The sequence below is a fragment of the Rhinopithecus roxellana genome, chromosome 3 (assembly GCF_007565055.1).
Source record: "Rhinopithecus roxellana isolate Shanxi Qingling chromosome 3, ASM756505v1, whole genome shotgun sequence".
Taxonomy (NCBI): Eukaryota; Metazoa; Chordata; class Mammalia; order Primates; family Cercopithecidae; genus Rhinopithecus; species Rhinopithecus roxellana.
In genome coordinates, this window is record NC_044551.1 from 175,037,599 (window position 1) to 175,055,216 (window position 17,618).

Sequence of the window (17,618 nt, forward strand, 5' to 3'; positions counted from 1 at the left end):
ATATGTAGCCCTTAATAACTTATTTAGAGTATTACGAGCAAGGAGCCCTTTGGTTATACTCATAAATGGCAGCCTGTTGCACTGTGTATCTCTCCCCCAGGGAAGCAGGGGTGGGGGCTGGCATTTCTGGAATAGCCTCAGGAGGACTTTTCCTGCCCCTGGATGGACAGAGGATCATCCTTGGAAAATTACTCTTCTGAGGTTGAATTCCAGATCCTGCATCCCTCTGTCAATCTGCCTGCAAGGTCTGAAGCTGGCCTTAGACCCCCTGGTGCTATGGTGCCCATTAAACAGGCAATATAGTCTCCTGTTAATATGATTCAATTAGGAAAGGGGTGGAGAAGGGCACTCACCGCCTGAGAGTGTGTCAGGGAGGCCTGAATGGCCGCCCTCATTTCGCGCCTGCTGGAGGCAGGAGGGAAGGAGGTGATGAGCTCGCTCAGCAGGGTAGGCCAGGCTGCACCCACCTCCCTGGGGGCTGGGGAAACTCAGGGTGACCTTCAGATCCTCAGGTGGCAGCTTACTGTATGATAGAGGTGAGTTTTAATGTCTCAAGGCAGCCCCAGAGTCAGCAGAGACAGACTGAGCTGTGTAATCTGGAAGGGCCAGCTTTGAATCTAGTTTTGGCCCTTAGGGCTGGACCAGTGACTTCAAGCCTCCAAGCCTCAGTTTCAGGTTCTTTGATCCTTGGGTCCTGTGAAGGGTGGAGATACGCTGCCTTCTAACATCATGCCTGATACATAGGAAAGCCCCAATATCTGGGATTTTTTTGTTGTTGTTTTGTTGAAAAAAAAAAAAAATATATATATATATATATATATATAGAGAGAGAGAGAGAGAGAGAGAGATGGAGTCTCGCTCTGTTGCTCAGGCTGGAGTGCAGTGGCACAATCTTGACTCACTGCAACCGCTGCCTCCTGGTTCAAGCAATTCTCGTGCCTCAGCCTCCCTAATAGCTGGGACTACATGCATGCACCATCACGCCCTGCTAATTTTTGTATTTTCAGTAGCGATGCGGTTTTGCTGCTGCCTAGGCTGGTCTCAAACTCCTGGGCTTGAGCAATCCGTCCACCTTTGGCATCCCAAAGTGCTGGGATTACGGGCATGGGCCACCGCACCTGCCCTTTGTTGCTGATTTTTAATCCTTACATTCACTTTACAGATGAAGCAGCAGAGATCTAAAAGCATGTTTCTTGCCTGTAAATGCTGATGTTCACTTGTCTGAGTGCCAGGTACAAATCTCTGTACTTTCACAGTCTCTGGGAGGGCCCATAGTGAGCAGACTGTCCAGACCTGATTGGAAGCAGCCGTGGAGCTCTCACTACTCCCAGCTCCATCTTGGTTGGTCCTTAAAAGGTGAGTTCTCTTCCATTGCCATAAATCCCCACTGTCTCTAACCCTCATCGCTACCCTAAAGCAAAGTCAGTTTTAAAAATGCCAGTAACACAAGGGAGAAAACTGAGGTCCTTTAATGATAAGTTTGCGAGAAAAACAAAAAACATAAAAGGAAACTGAGGCCCAGAGAGGTGCCATAACTTGGTCAGGATCACACAGCACGTAAGTGCCAAAGGCAGGGAGCTGTAGCTGCTCCAGCGTGGGTATGCCAGGGACTGGTGACAAGCCCAACCCCTCCAGCCCAACTCCACCCTTCCTCATGCCAACAAAAGGAGAATCATTTCCTATTTCTGGCATCTTTGCCAGCCTACAGAGCCAGAGAGAAGAAATATTTCCAAATACACCAGGCTGATCTTTCGTAGTTTCTCAGTCTTGTTGTCTGTTGTCGTTTGCAATCTGTTTCCCACGAGACTCTGGAAAGATGGAGGTGCAGGGCCTGGGTAACAGCTGCCCTCCCCAGGGCTGGATACCTGCTCTCTGAGTCTGTGTCTCCAGGCTGTGTGCTCAGACTTGACCATGTTTGGGCATGGAGGCTTGCCCCAGATGGGGACCAAAGTCTGCTTCCCTGGAGATGGGCGGGGAGGCCAAACTTCCTGCTGGAGCTCTGTGGCCTCTTTTGGGGTGGGGGCCGTGGGCCAGGCAGAAAGAAACCATCTGCTGCTGAAGACCCACAGGGCGCCGGGGAGACTGTGAGTACTGGATCTGAAAGCACTTGGGAAGTTGTTTCTCCGAAGACTGGGCTGGAGGGAGACTGTGGGGAAAGCAGCCTGCCGCGGGGCAGGGAGGAAGGCAGGCAGGAGGACTCCCTTCCTCTCAGGGCTGTCCTTCCGGATGGAGGGCCCGTGGTCTGATGGCCAGCAGGGAGGGTGGCACAGTGGCCAGGTTACTCTGGTAGTAGATGCCCTGGTCCTCTAGGTCCCAGTTCTCAGAGTAGCCAGAAGGCTGCAGCCTGGAGATTAACACCAGTCCTGGCACTTGTCACTGGTAGAGAGGTGGGACAAAAAATAGATTCATCAAGAGGGGTCCAGACTTCTGCTCCAAACTTTCAGGGTTTCCTTCATCAGTAATAATAGCTAATATTTACTGAGGGCTGATTTGGGGCTAGGCACTATGATACATGCCTGATACTCAATATGGCATTTGATCTCTAGCTGAACACTCTGAGGCAGGTACCATGATTCTCATTTCACAGTTATATGGTTGCTAAGTGGCAAAGCCAGGATTTGATTCCATGTCTGATGACCTCAGAATTGCCCTGTCTACACCCCACAATGTACACTATTACTTGTCCTTCTAAGGAAAAGGATGTCGACCCAGCTACCTGTTGACTACTCCAAAGTCCTGCTTTCCTTTGTCCTCCATCTTCTCTGAATCTATCCCAGACCTCAGGTGACCTTTCTAAATGGGAAGATACATCCCGGAAGTTCAGAGATTTAGAAATGCTCAAAACTGGGAAGTTCTTTTTTTTTTTTTTTTGAGACAGAGTCTCGCTCTGTCGCCCAAGCTGGAGTGCAGTGGCCGGATCTCAGCTCACTGCAAGCTCCGCCTCCCGGGTTCACGCCATTCTCCTGCCTCAGCCTCCTGAGAAGTTCTTCTTAAAGTCTAACTGAAATCCCTCCTAGGATAGCTGAAACCCACTTCTTCCTGTTCTTTCTGTCCCTCGGGGGGTATTGACAGTTCCCATCCTTCCTGCCGCCAAAGGTTCTCCCTTTGGATGCTGAATATTAACTTCCTGCTGAAGTCACATCTGCATTGAACCCCATGCATGGTCTCAGGAGGATTTATCAAGACTCTATAAACTCACTCACTCAGTGCAGGCAACAGTCTCATCAGAGCATTAGACACAGGTCAGACCTGAGTAAACCAAGTTTCCAGACTTCTGTGTGACGGGGAAGCCTCTCTTTTCCTTTCCTTCTGAGCTCCTAAAACTGGTAAAACCAGGTTCCTGCCTTCACCAGCTTCAGGAGTGCCCAGGGGCCTGGGAGTGCACTAGAAGCCACACAGCAGAGGAGGCAGTGGCCCTGGAAGGTAGGGGGCCAATTAGCCAGGAAGGAGCCCGCACGCAACAGGAAACCCCCACAGGTACGCTCCAACTGCCCCAGGAGAGAAATGGCTTCGTTGTGGACGCTCAGCCCTAGGTTTCCAAAATGGGATTTCCCATTGGCTTCAAATGATTTATGTCTCACAGTATCTGGGGTGGGGCCAAGTGCCAGTGACCCCTAAAGGTCTTGGGGAAGCAGTCTGTTGGGGCTTTTAGCCTACCCCCAGGTGATTCTGTTGCTTTACCTGTAAATATATGGAGAGGCTTTCTCAACTGACGCCAGGTAGAAAAAGGCATGGGCTCTCCCAGTTCCACAAGATCACAGAATGGAAGGAAAAGGATAAAAAGGAGTTGAACAAAACATCTCTCTTTGTTGGGGGAAATTTCTGCTTGCTTGTGCTTCTATAATGTCTCCATTAGAATGTAGGGGAACCCCACCTCCTGGTTCCAAATAAAGCAGAAAAAGTTATCATTGGATGTCACCTCTGTCAATTGACAGGGGAGGTGGACCAGCTCACTGGGAAGGTGCAATGGGTATCCATGCTGCCTGACCCTGGACTCTTCCCTTTAGCAGGGATGCCCAGGTATGGGGGCAGCCTGGCTGAAGGGAGGGAGTCAAGAATCTCTGATTGAATATTTGAAACAGTCCAGTAGTTAAGAGACGCCTGAGCAGAAAATAGAGCACTTTGCTGAAAATCTTTTTGGACTAATGCCTGTCCCCCTGGACACTGACTAATTAAACGAACAAATAAAACATAGTATGTTTATTACTTTAGGGACCTGGCAAGGACAATAAAGTCTTCCCTGATATCTGGCTAAAATTTCCCCTAAAATGGAGGATTACAGTGAACAGGTCCCATGGCCCTGGTATTTTTGGTAGAAATGGACTCTGGTTACCTTAACCACATAAAAACAACAGCAAATACATTTATCAGAAGGCTCTAGGACAGCTTGTGGAACGCACAGGAGATCACACGGGGACCATGGCTGGGCGTCTCTGTGGCTCCAGGCAGCATAGATTAAGGGGCTGTTTCTTGAAGTCTTTGTCAAGATTCACGCTCCTGGGGGAGCGATCAGGAGCCTAGCAGGGGAGGGTGGAATCTTTGCTTGCACTGGGGTGGGGTCAATGCCCCGGGAAAAAACAAGGAGTTGCTGCCTAAAGAAGGAGGAGAGAAGGAAAGCCACCACCAGCAATGTGCCCATTCCGCTTTGTCCCAGGTGGCTTCAAACCCTGAAATAAGAAAGCCATCTCTGAGGCCACCATGATGCCTTCTTTCTTCTTTCTTTGCTTGAAGTGGGGGAAGGTTCCTTCCAAAAAAAAAAAAAAAAAAAAAAAACAGAAAATGGTAAACCTCCTGCCTCTCCTGACAACCTGCAGCTGTCTTCTGGGGCCCTCCTGTCCTTTCCCTGCCTGCTGCCCGGCCCAGCCAGGCCTACCACAGAACCATTTCTGGGCAGGAATACTCCAAGTTTCCCTGTGAGATAAGTGCCATGGAAGGAGGCGTGTGGATGATGCACATGGACAGCTCGCTCACTGTATGGGACCTATGACCATTGTAGCAAATGATCATAAACCTGATGGCCCCAAACAACAGAAATTTCACCAGAAGTCCAAAACCAGCAAGGTGTCTGCAGCCTGCACTCCCTCCAGTGGCAGTAGGGGATGAGCCATTGTTCCTTTCCCCCGCCAGCTTCTGATGGCTGCCCGCACGCCTTGGCTTGTGGGCACATCACTCCAATTGCTATCTCCCTGGTTATATCATCTTAGCCTTCTCTTCTATGTTTAATCTCCCTTCACTTCCCTCTTATTAGGACCCTTGGGATTACATTTAGGATCTACATGGATAATCCAATATTGTCTCCCCATTTCAAGAGCCTTTATCTTAATCACTTCTGCAAAGTCATTGCCACATAAAGTAACATTGATAGCTTCCAGGGACTAGAAAATGGACATCTTGGGGGGTCATTACTGAGCCTATTACATACTGTGTGACCTAGGGCAAGTCACTTTACCTCTCTGAATCATAGGTCGTTTATCTGCAACTGCCTCTCAATTGCATGGATTAGGCTTACATGGGGTCTGAAAAGCAAGCCTTCTGGAAGTTGCAAAGCTCCAAATACAAACAAGAGTGATATTAGTATTTGAGAACCTTCCCCTCTCACCTGTCCTCTCTTTCTGTGGATCACCTGTGAACTGGGCTGATTTCACTTCTGTTTACTTCTGTGGACCTAGAAATGTTCACTGCCCCCAGTGAATATGGTGAAGAAGCTGGTGATGGCCCAGAAACGGGGAGAGACACGAGCCCTTTGCTTGGGTGTAGCCATGGTGGTGTGTGCCGTCATCACCTACTACGTCCTGGTCACGACTCTGCTGCCCCTCTACCAGAAAAGGTACTGAGCTCTTCTGGCCTGCCCACCCCCCACCCCTCTCCTAAAGGTCTGACATCTGTAAGGAACCCTGGCCTTCTACTCACCCCTCTCCTTGACCCTCACTCAATAGGCAACAGGGTCAAGACAATGCTCATTCTTAGGTTCTAGGGTTCAAGTACAGGGAAGGTAGGATGAACTGAGCCCCACTGCTCTGAGATTCTAGGACCTGGTGGTAACAGACACATGATGCCCTTCTCACAAGAATTAGCAAAGAATCAGAGGAAATATTCCAGTGCAAGTTTGATCCCAGGAGGAATCAGAGAATTGCAGACGTTTACAACTCAGCTGCATAATTCTCTCCCCTCTGAAGCCTCCCTGTCAGGTGGGCATCCAGCCTCCTGATGAATACCTCAAGTGAGGGGGAGCTCCTTGCCTCAGTGAACATACCATTTCATGTTTGAGGTTTTCTGATGTGTCTGCATTGAGCCAGCATCTGCTTCCCTGAATTCCTGCTCAGGAATCTCAGAGAAGGGTCCCTTGCTCCCTGACGTATCAACCACTTGAGTTTTTGGGTTTTTTTGAGACTTTAAGGAAGAACTGTGAATTCCTAATTTGTGTTCTATTTGGAACAAACACACTCAGTTCTCTCAGCCTGTCCTTAGAATAAGACTCAGACCTACGCTCTGGGCACGTTCCAGTAGCTGACAGCCCGCTTCTGACTGGCAGTGGGTCTCCCGCAGGATACTTGGGAGATGAATCACTATTGATTTACTAACATGTTGATGAGCTGTTAGCCTCTCCCTGGCCTGCTGCAGCCTCACTCTTCACAACACTGGAGTGATTCCAGGCTGGACCCTTACCCTGGTGAGGCACCATTTAAAGATCGTCCCCACCATCTTTCCCATCCTGGCTCAAATCAAGGCCCTCCTACATCTGCTCCTTTTAGGAGAAAGAACAGTTTTCGAAGCCACTCAGACCTAGCTTCAGGTCCTGCATGGCCTCGGCAAAGTCATTTGATCTTTCTGAGTTTCTCTTCTGCCTCTGCAAAAGGAAGATGATTTGAATAAGAGAGTCTCAGGTTTGGCTGCTTGTTAGAATCACATCAGGGACTTTGAAAAACCACCAGGGCCTGGGCCCAACCACCCAAGAAGTTCTGATTCATTTGCTCCGGGGTGTGGCTTGGACACAGGAATCTTTTTCAAAGCTCCCCAGGTTTTTAGAAGAGTAGCCAGGGTTGAGAACCAGTTATATAGATAATGTCTAAGACCCCATCCAGCTTCTACAATTCCTCCCTGTGTCCAGGGACTGTGGGGTCATGTGCCTTTATTGCTGGATGCTTAAGACAAGATGAGGAGCCCAGTCCTGGATCCCTCTAAAGGCTCCCAGGGGATCAGGGGTTCAAATGGGTGTTCTGTGTGTCACTCAGTTCTAAGTGTAATGTGTGCCTGTGTGTGGTCTCCTCAGCGTGTGGACCCAGGAATCCAAGTGCCACCTGATTGAGACCAACATCAGGGACCAGGAGGAGCTGAAGGGCAAGAAGGTGCCCCAGTACCCGTGCCTGTGGGTCAACGTGTCAGCTGCAGGCAGGTGGGCTGTGCTGTACCACACAGAGGACACTCGGGACCAGAACCAGCAGGTACTGAACTGGTGGGATGGGGACACATCCCCTTATCCCTGTCAGGTGTGTGAGCCTGTTCCTAACTGTCTCTGTCCCTGAGGCTGAGAAAAATCAACCCGCTTGACCAGGTCTCCCAGCTGGAATGAGGTTGAGCCAGCCCTAGCTCATCCATGTTGGAGTCACACAGACCTGGGTTTGAATCTGCCACTATCTGGCTGTGCAAACCTAGGCAAGCCACTTAGCCTCTCCCTGCCTCAGTTTCCACCCTTGTAAAATGGAATGCTAATGCTGCACCTTGAAGAGCTGTTATCAAGTCAGAGACGCTGTATATAAAGTGCCATGCTTGATGCTGGGTGAATAGTGGGCACTCAAACAAAAGCAGCGATGAGTGTTATTACTTTCATTCTACAACCTCAGTCAAATGAGGGACCAGGCCCAGGGCCAGATCCTCAAAGTGGAATCCCAGTGACTCCCTGGGAAACCAGGGACTCAGGGCTGGAGTAACCTCCATAAACAAACATTCAGATGGTTTTTCTATCCTTGCCTCCCAACATCCCACCCTCCCCTTCCAAAAAACAAAACTTGCCACCATATCCTTTCCTAAAGCGATCAGTTGGCCCATATTCTGTCTCCCTTCCTTCTTTCTTTCCTTCTTTTTTCCTTTTCTTCCTTCTTTCCTTTCTATTTTTCCCTCCCTCTCTCCCTTCCTTCCTCCCTTCCTTCCTTCTTTCCTTCCTTCCTCCTCTCATTTATTTATTCAACAGTCATTGAGCACCTCCTGTGTCAAGCCTGTAGGACTCAAGAGGAGAGAGCTCATGCATGAACAGGCCTAGCAGGGAGGGATTGGCACTGAGGAGAAGAATAGAGGAAGTTACAGGGATTAGAGGAGGAGGATGTTTTCCAGCTGACAATGATGGGGGTATCAGAAAGGTTCTGAGCAAGATCACACCATTGCACTCCAGCCTGGGCAACAAGAGCGAAACTCCACCTTAAAAAAAAAAAAAGAAAGAAAGGCTCTTGGTGAGATCGTGCCCTTGCACTCTAGCCTGGGCAAGAAGAGTGAAACTTCATCTCAAAGAAAAAAAAAAAAAAAAGAAAGAAAAGTTCTTGGGTGAGGCTTTTAACATCAGACAGTCACAGGATGCAAGGCACAGAGAAGGAGGTGATATGGAAAGTGGGTATGCCTATAGGAGGAGGCATGGTGGAGGGAAGGGCTAGGTGGAGACAGGGATGAGAGGGCTGAGGACAGAAAGTGACCCATGATGGGGTGTATGCAGCTGGAAAAGGCTGCCAGGGCAGACTAACGCCTATTCTCAGAGGCCTTTGATCATCACAGTATGGAATTAAAATGTGTGTATGTCTCAAGATATATCGACTTTGGCTATGCATTAGAACCACGTAGGAGTCTTAAAAAAACAAAACTAGGGTCCAAAACTAGACCTATCAAGGCAGAATCTCTGGTTAGAGATCCATTCATGGAGCTCCCAAGGTGATTCTAAGGTTGGAAACTATTGCTGTGGGCGATGGGAATCTTTAGGGCATGATCAGAGTTCGGCCAGGAAGATGGAGCCTACAGGTGTGTGGGTCCAGTTACAAGACAGAGGAGCCAAGGCCACAGCAAGCACTCAGGACCAAGATGTGGGCCTACAGCAAGGGAGATGCTGACTGTCAGGACTTGATGGCTGATGGGATGGGTAAGGGCAGGGTGCCTGGGATGGGGCATGGAGGCTGTGGGATCTTGAGAGTGCTGAAGGTCAAGAAGAAGTGGGTCTGGGCAGTGCAGGATGGTCAGGTGTTTTGTCATCGCTAGTGTGACTCGTCCCCACCAGGTGGAGAGAGGTCTCCGGGCCCACTGGAGGTAGCTCCCGTTCATGACCTCTGCTTTGGCATTCAGTAGCCCTTAATTTATCCCAAAGCAAGACACAGATTTTTAATAACTGGTGACATTCTCTGGGTATGATATGGGCTGGAGCAGGCTGGTTTTCAGGCTGCCTCCCTGGTCCTGAGATTGCCAGCTCAGAGGAGCATCCCCTGAATGAGCTGCCAGCAGGATGTGAAGGAAGGATGTGCTGGAGCCACTGCCGTCCTCTCCTCTGCCATCCAGGCTTGACCAGGTGTGGTGCTGATAGCAGGCTGCAGGGGCTGGGAAGAAACAGTGGAAATGCCCTTTGTGTTTTTGCCAAGCAGCTGGGTTGTGGGCTAGCTGCCTCTTCCGCCTACATCCGTCATAGGGGTTCAAGTAGCTGGGGCCCCAGGCGAGCTGGGTGTCCTCTGGAATCCCTGTGAAGGGCCATGAAGGCTCTCATCCCACTCTCCAACTCTGACGGTGGGGGCCACAGTCTACCCTCAGTTTTTCCTGTGAGTCTTAGCCTGGAGCAGGTAAGTTCTAAATCCCCTCCCATTGTCTGTCCTGGGGACCTTACACCGCAGGGCTTGGGAAAAAGCTGGGTGGTTTCAGATCATTCAGATAACGAGGCTTAGCGGGACCCAGGACAGGAGAGAAAGGATGCATTCAGGCCCCGGCTTCTGGGCTTGGCCCTGAAGAGCGAATTCCTGCCCAGTGTCTTGCCAAACAGGCCCAGCATAAAAGATCCAGAGGAACCCTGAGCAGGCAGAAGCCTCCACTTCAGAGCTCATCCATAGACCTCTCTTTTTTTTTTTGTTTTTTTGAGACGGAGTCTCGCTCTGTCGCCCAGGCTGGAGTGCAGTGGCTGGATCTCAGCTCACTGCAAGCTCCGCCTCCTGGGTTTACGCCGTTCTCCTGCCTCAGCCTCCCAAGTAGCTGGGACTACAGGCGCCCGCCACCTCGCCCGGCTAGTTTTTTTTATTTTTTAGTAGAGACGGGGTTTCACCGTGTTAGCCAGGATGGTCTCGATCTCCTGACCTCGTGATCCGCCCGTCTCGGCCTCCCAAAGTGCTGGGATTACAGGCTTCAGCCACCGAGACCTCTCTTTAAGAAGTTAAAGAAGGAGCTGTTGTTGCAATTTCATAGATAAGTCAAAACATATTATCATTAATAATAATAGCATCTTCCACTTTTTTGAGTTCTTATCATGTGCTGGGCTCTGTGCTCAATGCGTTACATGCATCATCTCATCGAATCCCCATGACAGTTCTTCTAGGCAGGTAGCCTCACTAACCCATATTACAAGGCCCAGAGAGGTCGTGGCAGTTGCCAAGGTCACGCAGCTCAGAACTCAGGCCTGTCTGACTCCATAGCCACACTGTTGTTTAAGGAGCTAGGTTAGCCAAGGTCACAGTCAGAGGCATTGGAGAGACTCAGGCCAGGCCCCCTTACCCTCAGCTCAGGACGCTGGATTCTGTGCTACTGAGGACCTGGCAGTACCCAAAAGCTCTGAATGCCAGATTACTCAGGAGCCGGCTTCTCCCCAGCCTCAGCTGCTCCCTGGTTGGCTGGCACGCTATATCTGAGTGCGGTGCTCCCCATTTCCCAGGCTGTGAGAACCACAGTGCAACCCTCCTCTGTGCTGCTGGAGTGAAAGCCCTCAGGGAGGCAGCTTCCAGGGTGCGGCCTCATATAAATCCAGGGAGTGGTTGAGACCTGCAAGGAAGCTGGCTCAACACCTGCCATTTGGGTCTCCAGAATTAAATGTGTGTCACGCTCTGCTGGCACAAAACTCTTTTTGACGCATCCTTTCTTTCCTTTGGATCCCAGTGTCAAATACCAGCTTGCCAACATATTTTGTTCGCTGTACACAGGTTGAAACTGCAAAGGTTTTCAATTTTAAGTTTAGCTAATATTTTACTTTTTTTTTGGAAATGGGGTCTCGCTTTGTTGCGTTACCTGGAGTGCAGTTGCGAGATCATAGCTCACTGCAGCCTCCAACTTCTGGGCTCAAGTGATCCTCCCACCTCAGTCTCCTGTGTAGCTGGGACTACAGGTACACTACCATGCCCACCTGGATAATTTTTAACTTTTTTCGTAGAGGTAAAGTCTTGCCATGTTGCCTAGGCTAATCTCGAACTCCTGGGCTCAAGGGATCCTTCCCCCTCGGCTTCCCAGAGTGTTGGGATTACAGGTGTGATCTGGTTTCTGACTTCTCTTAAAGTGTTGGAGGTCTGGCTATTATAGATGTTCTAGATGGCCTGACATCCATTGTCTGGAGGGAGTGGTGACTGCCTGTCTGGAGGCAGCTGGCTCTCTCCCTATTGTCAGGCCCTGCCACTCCCTGGCAATTCTTCCTGGCACCAAGGCAAGTGTCAGTGGGCACCTCTCATCTCACTGCTTTGCCTGCTTCACCCACTGACAATACCTTCATGAGCCCTGCAGGCAATTGAGCACATGATCTCCATTTCAAATACATAGCCCACTTGGCCTGTGTCCCTCCCTGGTTTCCTTAGATAGCTCTGTTTGAAGTCCTTCTTTCATAATATCCTTTGAAACTGATATTCACCCATTTAAGTGATAAAGCCATCAGGGCTCAGAAAGAGTGAGCGATTTGCCAAAAATTCTACAGCCAATCCAGGCAGAGCCAGGACTCCAAGGCAGGACATGTGCCCAGGTGTGTAGCCTGTACCCCGCGCAGCTCCAGCACTGCCATCCACACACACGACACAAATGACAGCGTGCTCTCCAGACCTGCACAGTGCATGGCCTGCCAAGCTTTAGACCAAAGTCCTGACTCCAATCCAGGGGCCTGACTACAAAGCTGGTATTTTTCTTTGCTTCATATCAAGCCCTTGGCTAAGAAATGGGGATTTCCAAGCCTACGGCTGCTCTTGCTTCTCCCCACAGTGCTCCTACATCCCAGGCAGCCTGGACAACTACCAGACGGCCCGGGTCGACGTGGAAAAGGTCAGAGCCAACTTCCATGAGCAGCAGGTCTTCTACTGCTTCTCCGCACCTCCGGGGAACGAAACCAGCGTGCTGTTCCGTCGCCTCTACGGGCCCCAGACCCTCCTCTTCTCCCTCTTCTGGCCCACCTTCCTGCTGACCGGTGGCCTCCTCATTATCGCCATGGTGAAGAGCAACCAGTACCTGTCCATCCTGGCAGCCCAGAAGTAGAGCCATCCATACCATACCACTTGTCAGGGCATGGGGGACTGGCTGAGCCCCCAGGGCTGCTCCCCACTTGCAGACCTATGCCTTCTGCGCCTGCCCTCCCACTCTTCCACTCCAATCCACCCTGTCTTCTATTGCAGGATTAACCTTTGAGAAATCCCTTTGTGAAGTCATTTCCTGCTCAAGAATGTACAATGGCTCCCCAGTGCCGTGGAGGGCATAAGGCCAGCCAGTTATAGCTCTCTATTACCTGTCCCTACTCAACAAACTCACACCTGTTTCCAGTTGCGTCACTATGTGCCCCACAGAGAACAATGATCCTCACCTCTGTGCCTGTGTTCTCCCTGTTGTCTCAAAGGGGTACCCATCCTTCCCTGGAAGCTGTCGCCAGCGAGCCTCAGTTCTTTATTTGAATTCTCTAATAAGAACAACAGCAGCTCCCATTTCTAGAACACATTTACAGTATTACTATTTTCTAGGATACAAAGTGCCATATATATTTTTAATTCCAATATTAATAAATGTATGCAAAACAACAATCAGCTGCAGGGAAATACACGAGAACTCATCGAAATATTAGCGGCGGGATGGTGGTTAATTTCTGTTTTCTTCCTTACCCCTTTTTTATTTTTGGTGCTTTTCTAAATTTTTTTGTTATAGGAAGGTTGTGTTCCATATGTTTTTAATCAGAAAAGCCACGGTAGATGCCATTTTGGAAAAGTTGAGAGAGTGTATCCCCCTCACAGAAAAAGATGGAAGTGGGTCTGGGGATGGAGTTGGGTTCCAGTCAGAGACAGGCCGTTCAGAACACACAATCTTAAAAACCCCTCTGGAGGAAAGGTCATGATGTGGAGGAGGATTTATTACTTAAATTGAGGGTATGGACTCCGGCACTGAGCCTGCTGGGGAAGCCTATCTCAGATTTGAAAAGGTCTAAATGGGAAGAAGCCATCGCCTTTACCATTCCCACTCCAGGAAGTGTTCCTAGAACTATGACTGTCCAAGTGTGGTCCCTGGACCAGCAGCATCAGGATCCTGGGGCAGCTTGTGAGAACTGCACACTCTCAGGCCCTTGTCCCAGCCACACCACGCCAGAAGCCCTGCACAGGGTGGGGGTAGCAATGCTTTGTGTTTTAACAATGGTGTAGGGGATTCCGTGGCACACCTCGAGCCGGAGAACTACTGGTATAGAAAGTGAGCATCCTGTCGCCAAGTTTTTCAGAGCAGATGAGTGACCATTCAGCAGGACCAGTCCTGAGCTGGGTGTGAAGTTAGGCCGGTGTCTGAAGTTTCTTCCAGTGCTGTGAGTCTAAGATGCAGTTCTGGCCAGGCACGGTGGCTCAAGCCTGTAATCCCAGCACTTTGGGAGGCTGAGACGGGCGGATCACGAGGTCAGGAGATTGAGACCATCCTGGCTAACATGGTGAAACCCCGTCTCTACTAAAAAAATAGAAAAAACTAGCCGGGCGAGGTGGCGGGCGCCTGTAGTCCCAGTTACTCGGGAGGCTAAGGCAGGAGAATGGCGTAAACCCAGGAGGCAGAGCTTGCAGTGAGCCCAGATCGCTCCACTGCACTCCAGCCTGGGCAACAGAGCGAGACTCCGTCTCAAAAACAAAAACAAAAACAAAAACAAAAACAAAAACAAAACAAAGATGCAGCTTTTGGGTTTGAATCCTGTCTCTACCGCTGCCCAATTTCATCTCTTTGATTGTTAGTTTTTTCATCTATAAAAGAAGGACTCCTTCTGGATAGTTGGGAGGGCTGAAGGAATGTTTGACACATCATAGATGTCTAAAATGGCAACTATAGCTTATTTTTGTTTGTTTGTTTTTGTTTTCTTAACTTTCATTTTAAGTTGCAGGGTACACGTTCAGGTTTGTTACCTAGGTAAACTTGTGTCATGGGAGTTTGTTGTACAGATTATTTCATCACTCAGGTCTTAAGTCTAGTACCCATTATCATAGAAAATGTGGTACATATACATTATGGAATACTATGCAGCCATAAAAAGGAAGGAGATCATGTCCTTTGCAGGGGCATGGATGGAGCTGGAGGCCCAATATTATCCTTAGCAAACTAACACAGGAAGACAAAACCAAATACTGTGTATTCTCACTTATAAGTGGGAGCTAAATGATGAGAACACATGGACACAAAGAGGAGAACAACACGCACTGGGGCCTCTTGGAGGGTGGAAGGTAGGAGAAGGGAGAGGATCAGGAAAAAAGAGCTATTGTTAGTAACAAGAATACGTCATGAATACTCACAAACTTCCAGAAGTTATACTAACAATGTTATCTGGTATGTATGGGTGCTTATTTATTCTGTGCCAGGCACTGTGCTAATTAGTTTGCCTTGTAAAAAAAAAATGAGGTACTCCTGAACCTGCCTCATAGATGATGAGAAGCAACAGAGGACAGTGGCTAAGTAGGTGGACCTGGGATGTGCACTATTTGTGTTCAAATTCCAACAGTGCCATTCACAAGGTGGGTGACTTTGGGCAAATAACCTCTCTGTGCCTGTTTCCTCATTTGCAAAATAAAGCTAATAATAGTATCTTTCCATAGAGTTTTGGCATGAAACGAATTCTTATGTAAATTTCCTAGGATAGTGACACATGGTAAGTGCAATCTAAGTTACTATGAAAAACTGAGGCTGTAAGAGGTAACTGGCCAAGGCCATCTGTAAAGTGAGGGGCTAGGACTCTAGTCTAGAGCTGTGTGATTCCAGAGCCTGGCATCTCAACCACAGAACTCAGCAGAGCCAGCTGAAGGGCTGAGAAACACAGCCACCCAAAGCCACAGGGGCCAAGCAGGGAGCTGTGCTGCATCCCTGGAACCCAGGTGTCCTCATGCAGGTTGGAGTTCTGAGGCGAGGCCCTGGAATCTGCACCAGCATCTGCCACTTCCAGCCAGGGAGCCCTGAGGTATCACTGTGGCCTCCAGTTTCTTACCTGGTGGACCTTCCTTCCAAAGCCAGGCAGCTCATCATTCCCTGGAATTTTTCCCTTCTGGGATCAGGGAAGTCTCAAGGGTCCTTGTGAGTCTTTTAAGAAAGCCTTAATTGTAATATTGTACTATAGTTTTGCAAAATATTAAATATTACCATTGGGGACATTAGGTAGAGGGGGCACAGAAAGTCTCTGTATTATCTCATACAGCTGCTTGTGAATCTACAATTATCTCAAAAATGTAAGTTAAAAAAAGGAAGAAAAATAAGAAAGGAAGTCCCAACTGGGAGTCTGATTTAAAGGGTCTATTTTGTCAATGGTTTCCATGCACCTGAATTTGGGACTAAAATACACAGAAACTCAGAACACCCAAACAATCCCTGCAGGGGAAAAGGCCATGTTCCTCTGGGAAAATTAGTATGTGGGATGCCTAACTCCCACTGTCCCATAAATTATTAATGATGATCTTCATTTGCTTGAAACAGATGTTCTCCTCCTGTCAACGAAGACTGGCCTTCTAGCAAATGCCACAACTGTCTCCTGCTCACAGAACTATATGCAAAGGATAAGCATGAAATAATGGGAATTTAGGCATAATGGAGTTAGACACTGTGCTTACGTGTTTTTTGCAATAATATCTGCCTGGGAGCAGAGAACCTTCATCAGTTCTCAATAAACCACTCTGCTAATGAGTGTCTAGTGCTTCCATCATTTATTACTGTCCTTTCATGGGCCAGTGACTCACACCTGGAGAGGTGCACCTGGATGATTCTCCCATGTGTCCTCCTCCTCCAGAACTCAGACAAAACGGTGGAAATCAGAGGCAAGGGGCCCCCTGAGCTCCAGAACTGGGGTGGGAAGGACCCTGGGGGACATCCTAACAGTGCCAGGCCTCAGACAGAGCTTTAGCTCATCAGTCCAAGCTGCAACCAGAGGAGGAAAGAAATGAGGGTTTCTTCTATTTTTGAAGATCTCAGAGGACTGGAATTTCACTTCACTTTTATGATGTATCTACTCGCTTGCCTGCAAGGAACTTGGTGTCTTCTTGCCATTCTCTCTCCCTACCCTTTACCAATCATAGTGAGGGGCTTCTTTCTTCACAGTGAAGACTCGGCATTATATAAATTTAAAATAGTGCAATATAAATACTAATATAATCTTACTTTTTGTGACTTCCTGAAGTGGTACCAGCTCCTCCTCTAAATCAACAATTTATCCAAAATTGATCTTAAACTCCTTGGGTCAGGGCATTGCAAACTGCACTTATTTTATTATTCACTGGCAGCACAGGCTGTTATGTGAGACTATCCGGTATTCTTTGAATTAGTCTTGTGTTTGGGGGAGTTTGAATTCTATGAAATATTTGAGAAGACACTGTTTGAACAGAAGTGCCACCTTCCTGTACCTTACCAGCCATTGCCCTGTGATATAGAGGGGAAAGAAAATGACCAAAGGAAGACCAGAGAGACATGAAGAAATTCACTAGAGTCCAGTGTAGCAGTTCTCAAAGTGGAGGCTTGCAAAGTCAAAACTCTGTTCGTAATAACACTAAGACACTATTTGCCTTTTTCATTTTCATTGTTATAGGAGCGCAGTGGAATGTTCCAGAGGTCATGTAACATGCATTGTTACAATAGTCTGAATGTCAACATAGCAATGAGATTCCAGCTGCCTTTCTAAAGCAAACTAACACATTAGAGATTTGCGAAAAATATAAAACAATACCACTTCTCCCAATGTATTTTTTGGCACATATAATTATTTTTCACAAAATTATGTTACTTTGTTAATAGCTAATGGGTGTATTATTATTTTTAAATAAGTAAATTCAAATTAAATATTTTTACCACTCTTAGTTCTAATCTCAAAGATGGTAACTGTTAATAGATATAACCCATATACACCAAAGCTCTTAGGATCCTTGATCTTTTTCAAGCATGTAAAGGGGTCCTGAGGATGAAAAGCTTCAGCACTGCCAGTCTAGTGCATCCAGAGATGAGGCCTTCAGACTCCTCCCACACTGTGCCCTGTGGAAATGTGAAGCTCTCCACCAGGCTCCATCAGATTCCCACTGGGGGCCAGGAGGAGGGCTTCAGTTTTCTGTATCACCTCTGGCTCCCAGATCCTGTTCCCCCAGATGAGTCAGTTGATGGATCATCCTCCTCTCCACAGTGCTTTCCTGGATTTTTCTCATGTCACATCTGATGCAGAACTCAGCTTC

General features: G+C 48.4%; 2 protein-coding genes and 1 long non-coding RNA gene across 4 annotated transcripts in view; 1 reads left to right on the plus strand and 2 right to left on the minus strand.

Annotated features, from left to right (window-relative positions):
- Window positions 1-1,850, minus strand: part of LOC104663601 — a 34,838-nt gene extending 32,988 nt beyond the window's left edge. Inside the window, exon 1 of the long non-coding RNA XR_748152.1 lies at window positions 1,740-1,850. This is a non-coding gene — a long non-coding RNA (uncharacterized LOC104663601). The remainder of the gene's footprint in view (window positions 1-1,739) is intronic.
- The window catches only part of KCNIP1 (potassium voltage-gated channel interacting protein 1), a 397,622-nt gene that overhangs the window by 359,339 nt on the left and 20,665 nt on the right, over window positions 1-17,618 (minus strand). The gene's annotated exons all lie outside the window — the stretch shown is intronic.
- Window positions 1,669-12,989, plus strand: KCNMB1 (potassium calcium-activated channel subfamily M regulatory beta subunit 1). Its single transcript, XM_010364874.1, has 4 exons — window positions 1,669-2,084; window positions 5,670-5,827; window positions 7,271-7,442; window positions 12,181-12,989. The coding sequence occupies exons 2-4, from the start codon at window positions 5,694-5,696 to the stop codon at window positions 12,448-12,450; spliced, it is 576 nt and encodes a 191-aa protein (XP_010363176.1). The 5' UTR covers window positions 1,669-2,084; window positions 5,670-5,693; the 3' UTR covers window positions 12,451-12,989.